We start from the raw sequence: 15,781 nt of genomic DNA, 5'->3' as shown, positions 1-15,781 counted from the left end.
TAAAGGCATGGCTAGATGGGTATTTTACGATCAGCCAGGTTCAGGATGTCATTTTTTAAAATAGTTTTTAACCGGCTAACTTACTTCAAACGGAAAAAAAGAAAATTGTATCAAAAAGAAAACTCTTCAGTAATACACAAATACCAAAACGAAAATTGGAGTCCTCCTTCGGGCGTTGAACGCCGGCCCTTCCGAACCGAAGCTCGGAAATGCAACCACTGGGCTACAGAGGGACTCCATATGACGTGGTTAGAAAATCTAACGGTACCTATACGAACAGCAATGCAGTTCTATTAACAGCCTACTCCATGCTTAAAAAATAAGCTATAAGAGAAATGACAGAACTAATGGAGACTAATCTCTATGGAATTTGTAGCCTCTCTAACGATTGCCTTTCTTCTAACAAAAGTAGTTCGCCTTTATTTAACAATCCAAGCCATAATTTGCCAAAGGAACGCTTCAATAGGTTATAAGGTTTATTTCTGGGCTGAGCTCAAAAGCATTCAAACTAAACCCTTAAGCTTTTTAAATAGCTTTGCCTCAGTTATAGAGTATTTTGAAGTCCATTCTTTCGAAACCAAAAAAAATTTCAGTTCCAAATGTGATGTGTACTTTTCAAGGTCTTCATCTATTGGTTAAAAGCTAAGAAAGAGGGCTTAAAGCAAATAAAGGCATGGCTAGATGGGTATTTTACGATCGGCCAAGTTCAGGACGTCATTTTTTAAAAAAATCTTTTTAACCGGCTAATTTACTTCAAAGGGGAAAAAGAATTGTATGAAAAAGAAACTCTTCAGTAATACACAAATACCAAAATAAAAGTTGGAGTCCCCCTGTGGGCGTTGAACGCCGGCCCTTCCGAACCGAAGCTCGGAAATGTAACCACTGGGCTACAGAGGGACTCCATATGACGTAGTTAGAAAATTTAACGGTACCTATACGAACAACAAGTAGTTCTATTGACAGCCCACTCCATCCTTAAAAAAATTAGCCATAAAAGAAAGGTCAGAACCAATGGAGACTAACCTCTATGCAATTTGTAGCGTCTGTAACGATTGTCTTTCTTGTAACAATAGTAGTTCGCCTTTATTTAACAATCCAGGCCATAAGTTCCCAGAGGAACGCTTCAATAGGTTATGAGGTTTATTTCTGGGCTGAGCTCAAAAGCATTCAAAGTAAACCCTTCAGCTTTTAAATAGCTTTGCCTCAGTTATAATGTATTTTGAAGTCCATTATTACATCTTTTCCAAACCGAAAAAAATTTCAGTTGCAAATGTGATGCGTACTTTTCAAGGTCTTCACCTACTGGTTAGAAGCTAAGAAAGTAAGCTTAAAGCAAATAAAGGAATGGCTAGATGGGTATTTTGCGATCAGCCAGGTTTAGGATGTCATTTTCTTAAACTGATAGTTTTTAACCGGCTAACTTAGTTTAAACGGAATAAAAGAAAATTGTATAAAAAAGAAAACTCTTCAGTAATACACAAATACCAAAATAAAAATTGGAGTCCCTCTGTGGGCGTTGAACGCCGGCCCTTCCGAACCGAAGCTCGGAAATGTAACCACTGGGCTACAGAGGGACTCCATATGACGTAGTTTGAAAATTTAACGGTACCTATACGAACAACAAGTAGTTCTATTGACAGGCTAATCCATCCTTAAAAAAATAAGCCGCAAAAGAAATGACAGAACCAATGGAGACTAATCTCTATGTAATTTGTAGCCTCTTTAACGATTGTCTTTCTTCTAACAATAGTAGTTCGCCTTTATTTAACAATCCAGACCATAAGTTGCCAAAGGAAAGCTTCAATAGCTTATAAGGTTTATTTCTGGGCTGAGCTCAAAAGCATTCAAACTAAACCCTTAAGCTTTTTAAATAGCTTTGCCTCAGTTATATAGAGTATTTTGAAGACCATTATTACATCTTTTCCAAACCGAAAAAAAATTCAGTTCCAAATGTGAGGCGTACTTTTCAAGGAGTTCATCTATTGGTTAGAAGCTAAGAAAGAGGGCTTAAAGGAAATAAAGGCATGGCTAGATGGGTATTTTACGATCAGCCAGGATCAGGATGTCATTTTTTAAAAAAAGTTTTTAACCAGCTAACTTACTTCAAAGGGGAAAAAGAATTGTATGAAAAAGAAAACTCTTCGGTAATACACAAATACGAAAACAAAAATTGGAGTTCCCCTTCGGGCGCTGAACGCCGGCCCTTCCGAACCGAAGCTCGGAAATGTAACCACTTGGCTGCAGACAGGCTGCGTTGCAGCCGGACGTGTGATAAAATCCCCGATAAAGTCGTGCATTGCAGCCGGACCGGCGGTTTAGACCGTCTGCGACGCAGGCTAATAAATATCAGCTCGCAGAAAAACAAAATAAAAACAAAAACGAGAGAAAAAAAAAAATAAATGAAAAAAAAAAAACAGAAAAAGAAGAGAACTCACAGCGAACCTAGAGTGCAACAAACGAGCAGAAAAATAGCAGAACTCATTCAGCGTTTTTTATTATAGCCTAGCGCGTTTATAAAGTATGCTTATTTAGTCCACTGTTGACTCTTATCTTCGCAACGCTCCGGAACTAGAGATAATCAGAAACGCTCAAGGAAGCCGGGAGGGAATAGGCTCGATTACCAGCCGCTGTTTTGGGAAATGAGCCCGCGCTTGGGGAGGAATGCGATGGGACCTGACAGGTGACGCATGGTGCGCGCACGTGAAAAGAGCTCGTTTGACCACCTTGAATGGATAAATCAAGAAATTAGGAGATGCATCTTTGCGATCAAAACTGTTTTATTTCTTTCTATGAAATGTTCCACCCATATATCTACGCCAACCAGGGTCAATTTTTTATTATGACATCGACTACTGATGCGCGATGCGCATTAAACTCGTTCCCACGGCTTTCCCTTAGTTTCTAAGAGAAAACACCTGGGAACGAAAATGATATGCATTGTCATTTGGCATTTAATTGCACAGTGATGAGAATTGATAAAACGATTAATAACAGAATATTGTTTGATGGTGTCTTTTCAGAAACGAGGACCTTGGGGATCCGATTAAAATAGCAATATTTCGCAAGTAAATTCACTAATTGAATTTCAGTTAAGTTTTGGTAATGGAATGTGAAACTGAGTAAAAGAATTCAGCAATACCACAGGTTTTGGGCTTGTAGAATACACGGTTTTATTATTGTAATTAATCTTCCTTATTTAAGTAAAAAGTACGAAAGCAAAGTAAAAGTCTGAACGCATTCTGCCTAGGTGTGAACAACATGAAACGGAGCTGAACAAAAGCGTGACTACATTTAAATTTTAATTGCAATTACGCAGTAAAATTTGCATTCGCCATACGTGATTAATGATTATCTCGCTCACCAATCAACGGCGTGTGTTGAAGCTTTTGTTATCTCAAGTGCCTCGTAAACTGCCAGCGCTTGGCGAGTGACAGATCACCCATAAATGAATACCTAATTTCTACATATTTACACTCAATATGCTGGCTGTGGATTCACAGAGTTAGGGACTACAAGTTGGTAGAGCGGCGATCGCACAAATGGCAAGCTTTGTACGACCAGATAAACAGCCTGAACCAGATAAACAGCCTGAACGACAACAACCTCGCTTGTCGAAATGGGAAAAGGCCGATATTCGAACGGAAAGACGGGTGCGATCGAGTAAACATGAACTCTTACGCGAAAACATTGCCGACAAACTGAGATGTCCGCTGTGTTTCTGCCTTCCATGTGTTATCATAGTCTTTATTCTTCTTATATTGATTGGGATTTACGTTGTCCAGCCGTACATACAAGGTAAGGATGAATATCGTTGATCGTTTTGTATCAAGTGCACGCGTTTGTCTGTCATCGTCAGGTACTCGATTTTAGAACCGTAAACATTTTCGCAATTTGCAAGGAAATAAGCAAGATATAATGAAAGCTATGTAAACTTAGACTTCGAATAGACTCTTCAGCCAGTATTTACCGCGGGATTACTGCAGTGTGTTCACTTTACACCGAAACTTGCCGATTTTCACGATATTTTACGCTTCACTTTCCACTAGATCGTCCCTATTGAGTCGATTTAACCTCTGCAAGTTTGTTGATAAATTGAGTTTTTGTCCGAGTTCATTTCCGCCGCGAGATAAAAGCGTGCTGTTTGGCAGGATGTGATCGAAGGCGACGACAAACAATTAGTTCAGTTAAACTGTACACTCTCTTGAGAGTGCATCCACTTGAGATTTAATTAATTCACATTTTTTAAGCAGAAATTCAATTTATAAGTATCGTTTCTACGAAGCTTATTAGGGAAACCCATAAATTCCTTTCATTCGCAATAACAACCAACTTCACATAATGTTTCGTGGGGTTTCACCTCAAGACCAGCTAAACGCCTTGAAACTGTAATGCGATCTTTTATTAAGTGCTCTTAATCGCTCTGCTTCGGGCAATATTGAATATATAGGTTGACAATTCGTACGGGCCGGGTAGCTCTAGATCGAATTCAAATACTTCCAAATGTTGGCGAGGAAAAAAATTGGCAAAAATTTCGCAAGTTCCAAATTTTGGCAGTGGTCGCGTCAGACCAACATGTTTGAACCAAAACGTTACTGACTGAAATATACGTGCCAAGATCTATATTTCTCGATAAGTTATTTTCTCGCCGTAATTTTATCCAGACATATTTTAAAAGTACGACAGTTTAATGGTTAAAAAAACAAAAAATTGTTTGCTTTGCCAAAACTTGGAAGCCTCCGAGGCAGCGCTTCGGCTTCTTTGAAGATTGGCGAAATTTTGGCAATTCGCATTGGCCAGTTTTTGAAACTGGGGTTTGCACTTAATTTACGCTACTTGTTGACAGATTTATTACTTATACAAACAAAATTGGCTCTATTACGACCACCTTCATACATACTCGCCAGTCCTCTTTGTATATGTGTAACGATGCCTTGCAGCTAATTTTAATACTTTTGCTAATTAATTATCCGCGCCGCAACGTTGAAGAGCTTGTCTGGAAAGATATCGGTGTTGTCTACAGCGCGGAATAACCCCTAGTGGTTTCTACGTTTAGTGCAAGTGAGACGAGACTCACAAGGGAGTGAGTGATCAACGGGGCAAACACTTGGGTCACAGGGAGGGGAGGTGAGGTATCCCCTGAGGTGTTTTCACTTACCTATGATTGGTGTATTTCTGTTTCTACACAGGAAGAGGATTAGTGTCTACGTACTGCCGAGTAAATCGCGTTGAAACGTTACCAGAAGGTTCTTGCAGTCACCGGACACATAAATATTATCCTTGCACCAAAATATTCGTAAGTAGATGTTCTGTAGAGCGTTAACAAAAAACTGACCTGTGTGGAGAGGAGCAAGGAGTTGACTTTTCAGTTTCCTCGCGCGTGCCATGTTATGTAGACTGGATAAACCTGATTGTTAGTCATGAGTGCAGGTTTTTCTTCTCGGTCAGGCAAAAAGAATAAAGGCGAACCGAATCGGGAATCAAGTAGAGATCGCTTTTCAGTATGTTATATATGAGTACCCATAGTTCAGTGGTTTTAGAACAGAGGCCCCCTCCACACTACGCCGGAGGAATTTGAAAACGGAGGTTTCTCTCTGAAAACGCATCAAATGTTTTCCGTCCACACTACGTCGGAGGAGTTTAAAAACACGACAATCACCGGCCATTTCGCATTTGTGTTTGAGGAAAACTTGGGCGGGGAAATCACATGATTATTGTGACATATCATCGTTTTCGAAAAGCTCCGTTTTCAATTTTTTTTCCGTCCACACGAAAAGCCGGCGTTTTCAAATTTCTCCAGTTTGAAGAGCGCCTTCAAAAGGCTCCGTTTTCGTGACGGAGTAGTGTGGACGGTAAAGAAATTAAAGCTGCGTTTTCAAATTCCTCCGGCGTAGTGTAAACGGGGTAGTTAGTTGTCTGAAAGTCAGTTGGTTCGTATGTGCTATTGGCTGCATAACTTGTCAGATATCACGATTTATGTAATAATCAAATGAATGCACGCTCTGATTGGTCAATCAGCTATGGTTTATTGTGCCAGTAAACTCATAGAAATTTCGCGTGTCTTCTGAATTATTATATAAAAGCAATAGACCACAAGTTTCTATGGTTTAGTGGCATGATAAACCACTTGGGATGTTGGAAGAACACTCGATGAATTCGTAAATCACTCGCCTGCGGCTCGTGATTTACGAATTCTTCTCGTGTTCTTCCAACATCCCGCGTGGTTTATCAGCCTATAAACCATAAAAACTTGTGGCCTACTGCTTGAATGCACCTGTTTTGTGCACGCCCTAAGATATTAGTACAGCTCAATTTCACCATGAATTAATCTCTGTAGGTGACCTACAATGTTACTCAAACAACAGAGTTTGAGGCAGTTCTCATGGAAAACGAGCAAGCTTTAGTTCACTGTGAAAAGGTTAGAGAAATGAAATTGGTGTTTACCTAATGATTCATCAAAGTTTTAGGCTTTGCTGGTCGAGATACACAGCTTAAAACTTTGACAAATCATCATGTAATTATGGGGAAGGCTGAACCTACATCAGGACGAACTTGAGTTTATTTCTCAATAGTCGGTTATAAATGCTCATTTCGATTCTTCCTTTGAAACAAGTTCCTAAAGGTATCCCAACAGCAAGATTTCCAGAAATCAACCAAAGCTGAGTTTTGCTCAAAAAATACGAACTCTATGTTTCTATTTTTATGCTCGCCACGATAAGTCTGTCTCACTTCCTATGCCTATAATGGTTCCTGACGTTTGTTTAAAATTGTTCTTCAAATCAAGCTAACATTGTCGGATTTCCTCTGATCTAACTCCTAAAAGTCCTACTAAAATGGGTGACATTTCCCCCAATTACTTGTGATAACAAATAACCCTTATATTTGATCTTTATTTTTCAGTGTTCAATGACGTTTGGTAACAGTGACCTGTTTGGGAGATACTCCACGTGCGCTTGGAATTCTGACTTGAACACTACAGCGTGTGCTAAAACGTATATGCGGTTGTACGGAACGGTAATAAAAACTCTAATATGATAATACTGTACCTGACATTTGAAACACAGTGGTAGTCTCTGTAGCTCTTGTTGCTCTTTTAGGGAGCTCAATCACGGTATTTAGAGTTATTTTGGCCGGGTGAAAGTACCTTTTAATTGATGGAATCAGTCCTGAAAATGGCAGTTTACTAAGGCAGAAAGACACCAGAGAGATAATAATAAACCATAAAGGAACAAGGATGTTCAACAAATTAACGAGAAGGTTGACACTGACAAACGACGAACTTGAAAACTTTGGGCTAAACTTTTTAAGATGCGAAAACCGATACGAAGCTCTTTTAATAGTTTGCGGGCAGAAACTTCTTTAATCTCACTCTGTTTGTTTGAGTCCTGGGATCGAAGTTAAGGTCTCCTACATACCTTTGCTTTGCGCATGCGTGGAAAGACAGAAGATAAGGGACGTTTTCACGCAGGATACTTGCTCTTGGACCGATGACAGAGACGCAGATGTCGTTCAGTCGTCAAAACGCTAGATGTTCAGACCGAGTGGGTGAAATATTTTCAAATCTGCTGTAAAAGTGGCCGCCTTCCTGTCCATTTCCGTTCCATTCCCAAAGGAGGCGACGCTGATTTCCGTTTCGTAAACGGTCGATGCCATCATTGGTAACCAAGCCTTTCAGAATGGACGATGCCATATCTGCTTTAGTATAGGCCTGGAGATTGTAGAAACTGGTTTTAATTTGTTGACTGAGTAAAACGCATTCGTCAAATGCTTGATTGTTCATATTCATACTGGTTTGCTTGCGGTTAGCTTTTACTTGATGGTTGGGAAACTCTGGCATTAATATTTAAGAAAGTCAAGTTTTATAATTTAATTTTGCAGAGATTTGGTGCATCAACCTGGTAGTGTAGTGGTAGAAGAGGGATGTTAGGAAACAGAGGTTTCGGGTTCGATACTGGGTGGATACTTACAAATTTTCTTTTTTCTTTAATTTCGTAGAGAAAAATTCGTTGATAGTTAAAAAATTTCGAAGTGTCGCGAAATTGGCATCGACCGTTTACGAAACGTACAACTGCGTAGGGGACTCGCCTCCTATCGTATCTTCTTGTTGTATTAGAGTAACTTTGAATAATTCTTTGACTCATTTTTCCTCTGATTTTCTTTTCAGGCTAACAACACATTCTCGTGTTATTATGATCCTGAAAACACAGAAAATGTCGTCCGCATACTCAAGGTAACAGTTTATTCTGGAAATGCCTGACCCTCCCCTCCCCCACCAGCTGGTTTACTTTCTCTTTCTCCCACCCCGTGATAGGCAAAGAATGGAAAAGATATTAGAACCGAACAAAACCAAAGAACAACAACAAGAAGTTATTTTCGGAAACCAAAAGTAACACATCTACGATCTTCTCCTACTCAAGGGCCTACAAGGCGAAAAACCTATCAAGTTTATATTTTCAAAACTAAATTTACTTTTTGCTATTCTCTTTGACAGCCGTTATTGGAATCGTCACGCAACACACATTGAAGTGTTGCGTGACATGGCCCGAATAACGGTTGCGAGGGAGCCGTGTACTTTACTTACTGGTTTTCATCTGACCCAGGTCTCAACAGTTGAAGCAGTCTCTTTGATTCTCCTTCCCCTATTGTTTCTGGTTCTGTGGCTCGCCGCTGTTGCGTTTCTTATCTACGACAATCATCTCCGAAGGTAAGTTCCGCTGGTTGATTCATGTAATGGGTGATAAATAGGAGCCAAGTGCTCCTTTAAGATTGAATCAATCGTCGATTAGGGTTGTACAATACAAGAGTTTTCTTTTAACTCCATCGGCTAAGTAAGATTCCCGTTAAGTTTCCGAAATTTTTTTTATCCAATCAACGAACAGCGGAGGAACTCTCGAGAACTCCGAAAACGGTGCAATCAGTTGCTTAACCTCGGTATTTGCCAGCGGGGGTTTAAGGAAACCATTTCAGTTCATCCAATACCTCACTTTCTTATATTTTAACCAATCACACTGCGAGTTTGCTGCTACGATTAGGAAGTAATGTTATGCAATTTCTCTTCTTGCTTTTAGCATGATAGACGTGCAGATCATTCAAGAGAACGTTCAAGCTAACAAATATCCCAACAGGAATGGGTTAAGGAACGGAAAACCACCGCTGGGCAAACTTAATGCTGGAATAGATCTAGACACATCAACAGTGGCAAGCGAATCCACGGCGGTCAGCGTCAGCACAACACCACACACGCGCAGGAGAAGAAAGAAGAAAATGCCTTGCTCAAAACAACACTATCAATTTAACTACCTCGATGAAGGGATTTTATTGGAGGATAAACCCCTGTCTAACACACAGGACCACCCCTATAGTTACAGTTTTGTTACTGTGGACACTTCACCTGTCTGTACATGCCATCACAATGGATTCTTAGAGGCAGGCTTTGATCTTTTGCCGCAAAGGGATTATTTTACGCCGGTATTTAGTACACCAAGCCGTACTCCGAGGTATTCTAACCAGAAGGGACTTGTTTATTTACCAGAATCGTTTGTATAACTGCTCAGCTCAAACTGTCGCGGCATGAAGATGTTTTGTTTACAGTTCAGATTGTATGCGTGGAAGCAGAGTTCCCTTAAATTAAAGACTAAAAAACTCCAAAAAACTAGAAACTTCCCATCTTGCCATATTCAATAGTGTACATGGCGAGTTTTTAACATAACTTCCCTAGGTAACAGAGACTGTTTTCCCGTAAGTCACATATCAATAGGTGACGTTCAGAGACAATTTTATTGACGAAAGAACTATTATCACTAATATAATCTAATCAAGTTTGTTTCAAAGTGACTTGCGACCGCCATGTAAAAAGGGCCATTTTAAGCCATTTTTGATGTAATAAAAATATTCTACAAGGACTCCGTGGCTTTGGGTGATGAAGACAAGACTATTACCTCAAGGATTCATTGCCCGGGGCTATCCCCCGCTACTGTTCACACCATAAGTCCCCCACCCCCATGAAAGTATCCCTACAAGGTTCAGGGGATGGGAGGGCAGGGGAGAGGGGTATACACCTTGTACACGTCCCTTTCCTGAACTCATTGAAGACAGAGCCATGTCATAATTTAGCCAAGTCAGCTGTTGTTTAATTGGAAATCGATCATCATTATAGTCATAAATAGAACTCATGACCTTATGTACAACGTTTGAATAACTTGACTGCTGCATGCTGCAAATTACAAATAAAAGGCTGCAAAATCGCCACCCTAAACACTGGTTTTCACTAGCGACAGAGTCGTAGTCGGAGTCGTAATCAGAGGAGTAGAGCGATAAGATCTAGTGAAAATCAAACCGACGGAGTCGGAAGCAGAACACCCATTCTGCTTTTGACTCCGTCGCTTATGATATAGTAAAGACTAGATTGTCGGAGTCGGAAGCAGAAGCGGAAGAATAAACCAATCACAATGCACGTTTCCCGGCCTTGTAATTGGTTGGTACGTCTGCTTCCGACAATCTAGTATTCACTGGATCATAAGCGAAGGAGTCGTAAACGGAATCGGACGAAATGGAAACGTTCTGATTCTTCTGACTCCGTCGAGCATAACTCAGCTTACGACTCCGATTTTCGATTTTCACTAGGTCGTAAGCTCTCTTACGACTCCGACTTCGTCACTAGTGAAAACCAACCTTCAGTGAGATCTTAACAGAGTTCTACGCACCAGGAAATATGTGAATTACAAAACCATAAACCTCTGTTTGGAACAAGAGGGTTAAACCAGTAATGACAAAACAAATTAAAAACGAAAATTGAATATCTGGAAACTAAGGTATTCTTAACTGATACAAAACAATAGTGACAGATTTTCAGAAGATTTGATACCTTTGTCGATATTCAGTTTCACAAAAGCCTTCAATTCAGAATAATTACAAGAATAAATCTTCATATAGACTTTAAAAAAATAAAAAGGGCGGCTCGCTAGGATAACAAAGGAAAAGAAAGGAAGGTGGGGCTGAGAGGAAGCCAAAGAAGAAGGTAGCTTTTGTACCAGCGGGTATAATATCATTGTTCTAGATGAAAAGGAAATGGTTGGCTTTGTAAAGAAGCTACAAGTTGGAAAAATACGTTAGCATAGATAAATTACATAGCATGTATAAATTATTTCAACGATGCTAACGAATGGGAACATCCCTCATGTAATGTCCACTAACAGGTGAAAACAAACAAAAAAAAAACCAAAAAAAAAACCAATATATATTTCAAAACCATGTAATTCCTTTGCAATATAAAACGTTCTGTTTCACTTCACAGGAGAACTAATATCAAATAAAATGGGAAACCAACTAATTTTCATTAACACACACTAGTGATCATAATGTGCTGCAAATTCTTTTGTAAATAGAAATCTGCCTCCTTAATCCAAACGATTTGATAATTCCTCTCGATTCTGCCGTCTCAAGAATTCAACATATCGGTCCGTGGAATACAAAGTGAAGGCTAACTACAACAAACATTCGTTAACTCCACAGACCACGGGCTCGCCCACCGGGGTGAAGTTCAATGAGATCGAGAGCGTAGGCCATAATGAACGCTAGAAATGCTACAATCCCAGCCATAACGTAAGTCCACTGAAAAATATAAAAGAATAACAATCTAAAACACAAGTATCACAGATGACCTGTACCTCTTTAAACCTCTATTTTGATTCGTTCTTGTTAATCTGTACCCATTTTGTTCTTAGGGCTAGGGAGCATTTGTGTTCTTTATGTATTGTTTCGTTTGGCCAATTACAAAGAACCTTGAACACCGTTGCAGGTCGCCCCAAGTATCATTGCAAGGGAGGAGAAGACACTCAGAAGAACGGTAAGGGAGGCAATCGAAATCCAGAGCCAGGCCCCAGCCCTCAGCCAATATCGTGGTTTTTTATGATTTCATAGCTGTTTTACTTATATCCTCTTGATATGACAAGAAGTTTCAGGCGTATACACTTCTCTGCTTTTAGATAATGGCTTTGTGGACCTGAAAAGTTTCGGGGGCTTTCGAGAAACGGGCCCTGCACCGAGACATTTTGTCACTCACGTGACATCTACATGTACCGACTCTTCAGACCAAGCGCGTATCAAGCCAGCTGTTCTTGACAGCTCATCCAGATTGTATGGGAAACAATCAAAAACAAATCATAACTCACCAGTTGTGAATTAGCGTCATTAAGCTGTTGTATATTCTTTTGTGCTTCCTCTTGGCTTTTCTTTAGTTCTAATTCAGTTTTCTGAAGTCGCTCTTCAAGCGCACTAGCCTGAAGTACATAAGACAAAAAATGACATTAGAAACAAGAGAAGAGGTCAAACCGAAATGATAAACAAGAATCACACCCAGTTTTCCAGTTTGTTCAGTTATAATTTCAATTGTTTGATTACGATGCATTACACAAGAGCGGTTTAAACTGGCCATGGGAAGTAAGGAAGTATGGAAAGTTCCATGAAGCTAACTTCTGTAACTCGCTTTGACTACCTGAAAGAGGGCCAGGGGTAAATAATATGCCCTTTTAGGGCAGCCAATCAGGAAACATGAAACCAATCGAGACTTGGCTTACAGACGTTTCCCGCGCTTGGCAGCCGTTGTATGTTTTCCGTGCTTGGCCGCCGTCACATTTTTCCCGCGTTTCACCTGCTACATGCTTCTCCGCGGTTTCCCGCGCTTGGCACTGGTTGCCTGTTTTTGTTTCTAATTGGTCGCTCGCTTGGTACACGTTTTTCATTGGTTTGCTAGCGTTTGCGCTGATAGGCCAGGATGCGATTACTTCAGAATCAGTTCACTGACAGTTATCAGAAAACTCCAGGCATCGTGAATTACTTCACCAGTTTATAGAGACATGTAAAAAACACAGCTTGTTTACCTGATTTTCCGTGAGCTTTTTCTCGGTTATCTCCCTCTCGATCTTGCCTTGCAGAGTTGTCTGTAACACACACAAAAAAAAACAACAGAAGTCAACGAGAGGGAAGTACTACCTGTGCTAAACCAAATAGCTAATATGGACCAAAAACACTGGAAAGTCTTGGAGCCTTCACAAACCTGTTGTCTCATGATTTTTTCACTTAAAAATTTGCTCTGGTTTTCGATCTCACGGTATGTGGCCTGTAACCGAGATTGGTCGGAGGACAAGCGGTTGTTTTCCCTCCGATATCTGAAGGAAAGGAGAAAATAAATGAAAACATGGCTAAACATTCAATACAAAGAGGGGTGAAGCGAAAATAGTCGCGGTACTCACTTTTTCAACTCGCTTTCCAGGGTCTGTATTCTTTGTTTTAGGACGCGATTATCTTCCGTGACTGCACTCAATTCCACTGCAGCAAACAAGCAAAAGAATGGCGATCAAAATCAACCTCCACACCATTTACCCGTGTCTTACAAGTTTTATAATTAGGCCCCCCACAAACGACAACACCCCTAAAAAACGTATGGCCGGAGATAATGTCTTGTTTTAGGATTTCAACCTCTTACGGGTGGAAAAAAAATTTCAATCTACGCCCACAAAACGGGGTCTTGATATATCTTAGAGGTTCTTTTCAAAATTTCCGCCGAGCATCCCGATCCTTTTCATATGAGAGTCCCCCCGGATCTCCATACTATGCGCAGACTGACAGCAGTTCGCTGTCTTATAGAAGCCTTTTATGTGTCACAGAGGGAGAGGAAGACGAAGACTGTAAAAAGACTATGTGACAGGAAACTGACGAGGGATTATCGCCGTAAACAGAAAGACTTGTAAATTCCCGTTTAAAATACTCATCGAGTTCTTTAGTTTGGTTCTGAGGGAAAAACAGGGGAAGGGGGGAGGCAAAGACTTGAGAATGAGGATGACAAGGAGTATAGGAGTATATTTTTTGGAGGAAGGGGTGTGAGTGTCCGACATTCACGATGACGATATTCTTGAAAGGAAAAAAATTGTTCATTTCTTTATTAAAACGGCCCTACCCGCCTTTTCTGTGCAAGTAACCCAAAAGGGTCCCCCCCCGCCCCCCACTACGCCATTCAAAGCAGTTAGAGTATAACACTCATACCTTTATTTTTTCCCGCATCTTTCGCGCTCTTTGCCGCCTGTTTCTGCATTTCACGAGCATTGTTCATGGCGGTTTCTGTCGCGTGATGTTCACATTTCTTTTCCAAAGCCAGAAGATCTTTTTCTCGCACCAATTCATTCAGTTCTCCTACAAAAACATCAATTGATTTAATAGAAGGGTCAAGTCAAGTCTCCGCGTGGTCGCGGACCTTCCGTTAGTTTTTCGTCCTTTTCGCGTGCGCGTGATTTGAGTCGTCACGTAGCGCTTCCTTGAAGTCACGCAAAAGCGCCGCGTGACAACTCAAAGTGCAAGGGACACTACCGGTAAGTCTTTAATGTTTGTTTATGTCTCGCTCAACTTACTTTTTAAGTGGGCCACAAATTCCTCTTTCTTTCGGGTGGTCTCTTGTTCTTCTAGTAATTTATCTGTAATAACAGCAAAAACAGCGTTACAATTATGTCGTGAATCGACTGTATAACGGTCTACATTCCTCGGAAATTCCTCCTTCGGGGGAGGAGCGCGGATTCCTTTCCCGAACAGCAGCTGGTAATCGAGTCTACATGCAAAACCGATCTCAGGCTAGAAACATAAGAATTGTAGGGAAGATGCCAAAGAAACGAAGCATGAAAGAAATACAATGCGGCGTTAAATTAGCTGGCAAAATGTTATTACGCGGAGCACAACGTGTGCAACAACATAATAGTGAGATGGCAGTGACAATGTACCTCTCAGATCTAAAATTTGCTGTTTGAAGTCTTTAGTGTAGGACTGCGCATTTTTCAGCTCCTCTGAAATTAGATGAAATAAAAACGCTGATTTAAAATAACAAAAGCAAAGCAAAATAATATTGTGTATTGACTGGTGTGCGTGGATTTGACCTGTTACAAAGACTAAAATCATGGTAAGGAGCTGTTACGACGAAAATTTTCAGAATTACTGTTAGGAAGTGAGAAAGCTATGTTCGTTAAATGAGTTACACATCACAAAATAATACAACGCTCAAGTGATAAAATAGAAAAGACGAAAAATTGTTAATCATTATCCATTCTCTCCAAGATAAAAGGACTGTTACATAAATTTTGCGTCTTTGAGTTATAATTTATTACACCAGACTAAGCCCTGTTTGTCAAGTGAAGTTTCCTCTGGTCATCACTACACGTACAATGTTAACATACAATTACTAAGCAGATATCTTCTAAGTTTATCAAACTTATATTATTCCAAGCTTAGGCTCACAAAATAAATCTATCAGTAAATACTAATCATTAAATACTACACTACATCTGGATATACGGACAAATGTATACAGGGCAATTTTCAAAAATAATTGCTTATTTTTCCTTCAACGATTTGTTGAACAAGTTAATCACCGGTCTGTTAAGGAAGGAAACCCTCAAGTGTAAATCACCTTGTAATTCGACCACAAGTTCGTTGTTTTCCTTGAGTTCTTGCTGCGTGTCATTCAGCTGTCCTACAAAAACAACAATAAAAATGCTTAAGCTCTAAACAGAGTAGAAAAAATCCTGAGCCAAAAATCGCCGTTCTCTTAGCTCTAGTTCACACCAGCGACATAACGACATGAACGAGATAACGACAAAAAGCTTATGTGAACATCGACATAAAGACATCAGGTTTTTTTTCCGTACGTCGGGATGTTCACACTGCAAACATAACGACATAACGTCCATCTTATGTCCATTATAACACCAGTGTGAACTAAGCCTTACTCAATAACAAGTCAGTC

General features: G+C 40.1%; 2 protein-coding genes across 3 annotated transcripts in view; one reads left to right on the top strand and one right to left on the bottom strand.

Annotated features, from left to right (window-relative positions):
* Positions 1–3,374: 3,374 nt before the first annotated feature.
* LOC110059563 (uncharacterized) lies at positions 3,375–9,900 on the top strand. Its single transcript, XM_020766280.2, has 7 exons — positions 3,375–3,795; positions 5,187–5,293; positions 6,335–6,415; positions 6,898–7,011; positions 8,162–8,227; positions 8,598–8,701; positions 9,066–9,900. Exons 1-7 carry the CDS (start codon positions 3,540–3,542, stop codon positions 9,541–9,543), a joined length of 1,206 nt encoding a protein of 401 aa, XP_020621939.2. The 5' UTR covers positions 3,375–3,539; the 3' UTR covers positions 9,544–9,900.
* A 202-nt stretch (positions 9,901–10,102) lies between these two features.
* LOC110059536 (uncharacterized) overlaps positions 10,103–15,781 on the bottom strand; it is a 28,930-nt gene continuing 23,251 nt past the window's right edge. The window contains exons 26-34 of one of the 2 annotated variants that reach the window (XM_089275788.1): positions 15,446–15,508; positions 14,763–14,825; positions 14,400–14,462; positions 14,038–14,184; positions 13,248–13,323; positions 13,052–13,163; positions 12,876–12,935; positions 12,168–12,275; positions 10,103–11,607 (exon numbers count right to left, since the gene is read on the bottom strand). In XM_089275788.1, coding sequence (XP_089131914.1) covers positions 11,497–11,607; positions 12,168–12,275; positions 12,876–12,935; positions 13,052–13,163; positions 13,248–13,323; positions 14,038–14,184; positions 14,400–14,462; positions 14,763–14,825; positions 15,446–15,508 — 803 coding nt within the window. In that variant the 3' untranslated portion in view covers positions 10,103–11,496. The remainder of the gene's footprint in view (positions 11,608–12,167; positions 12,276–12,875; positions 12,936–13,051; positions 13,164–13,247; positions 13,324–14,037; positions 14,185–14,399; positions 14,463–14,762; positions 14,826–15,445; positions 15,509–15,781) is intronic. The other variant, XM_089275789.1, reaches the window with a different exon arrangement.

Source organism: Orbicella faveolata, unplaced genomic scaffold, assembly GCF_042242905.1.
Source record: "Orbicella faveolata isolate gen_17 unplaced genomic scaffold, um_ofav_v1 contig_4, whole genome shotgun sequence".
Taxonomy (NCBI): Eukaryota; Metazoa; Cnidaria; class Anthozoa; order Scleractinia; family Merulinidae; genus Orbicella; species Orbicella faveolata.
This window is presented reverse-complemented; position numbering and strand designations above follow the sequence as displayed.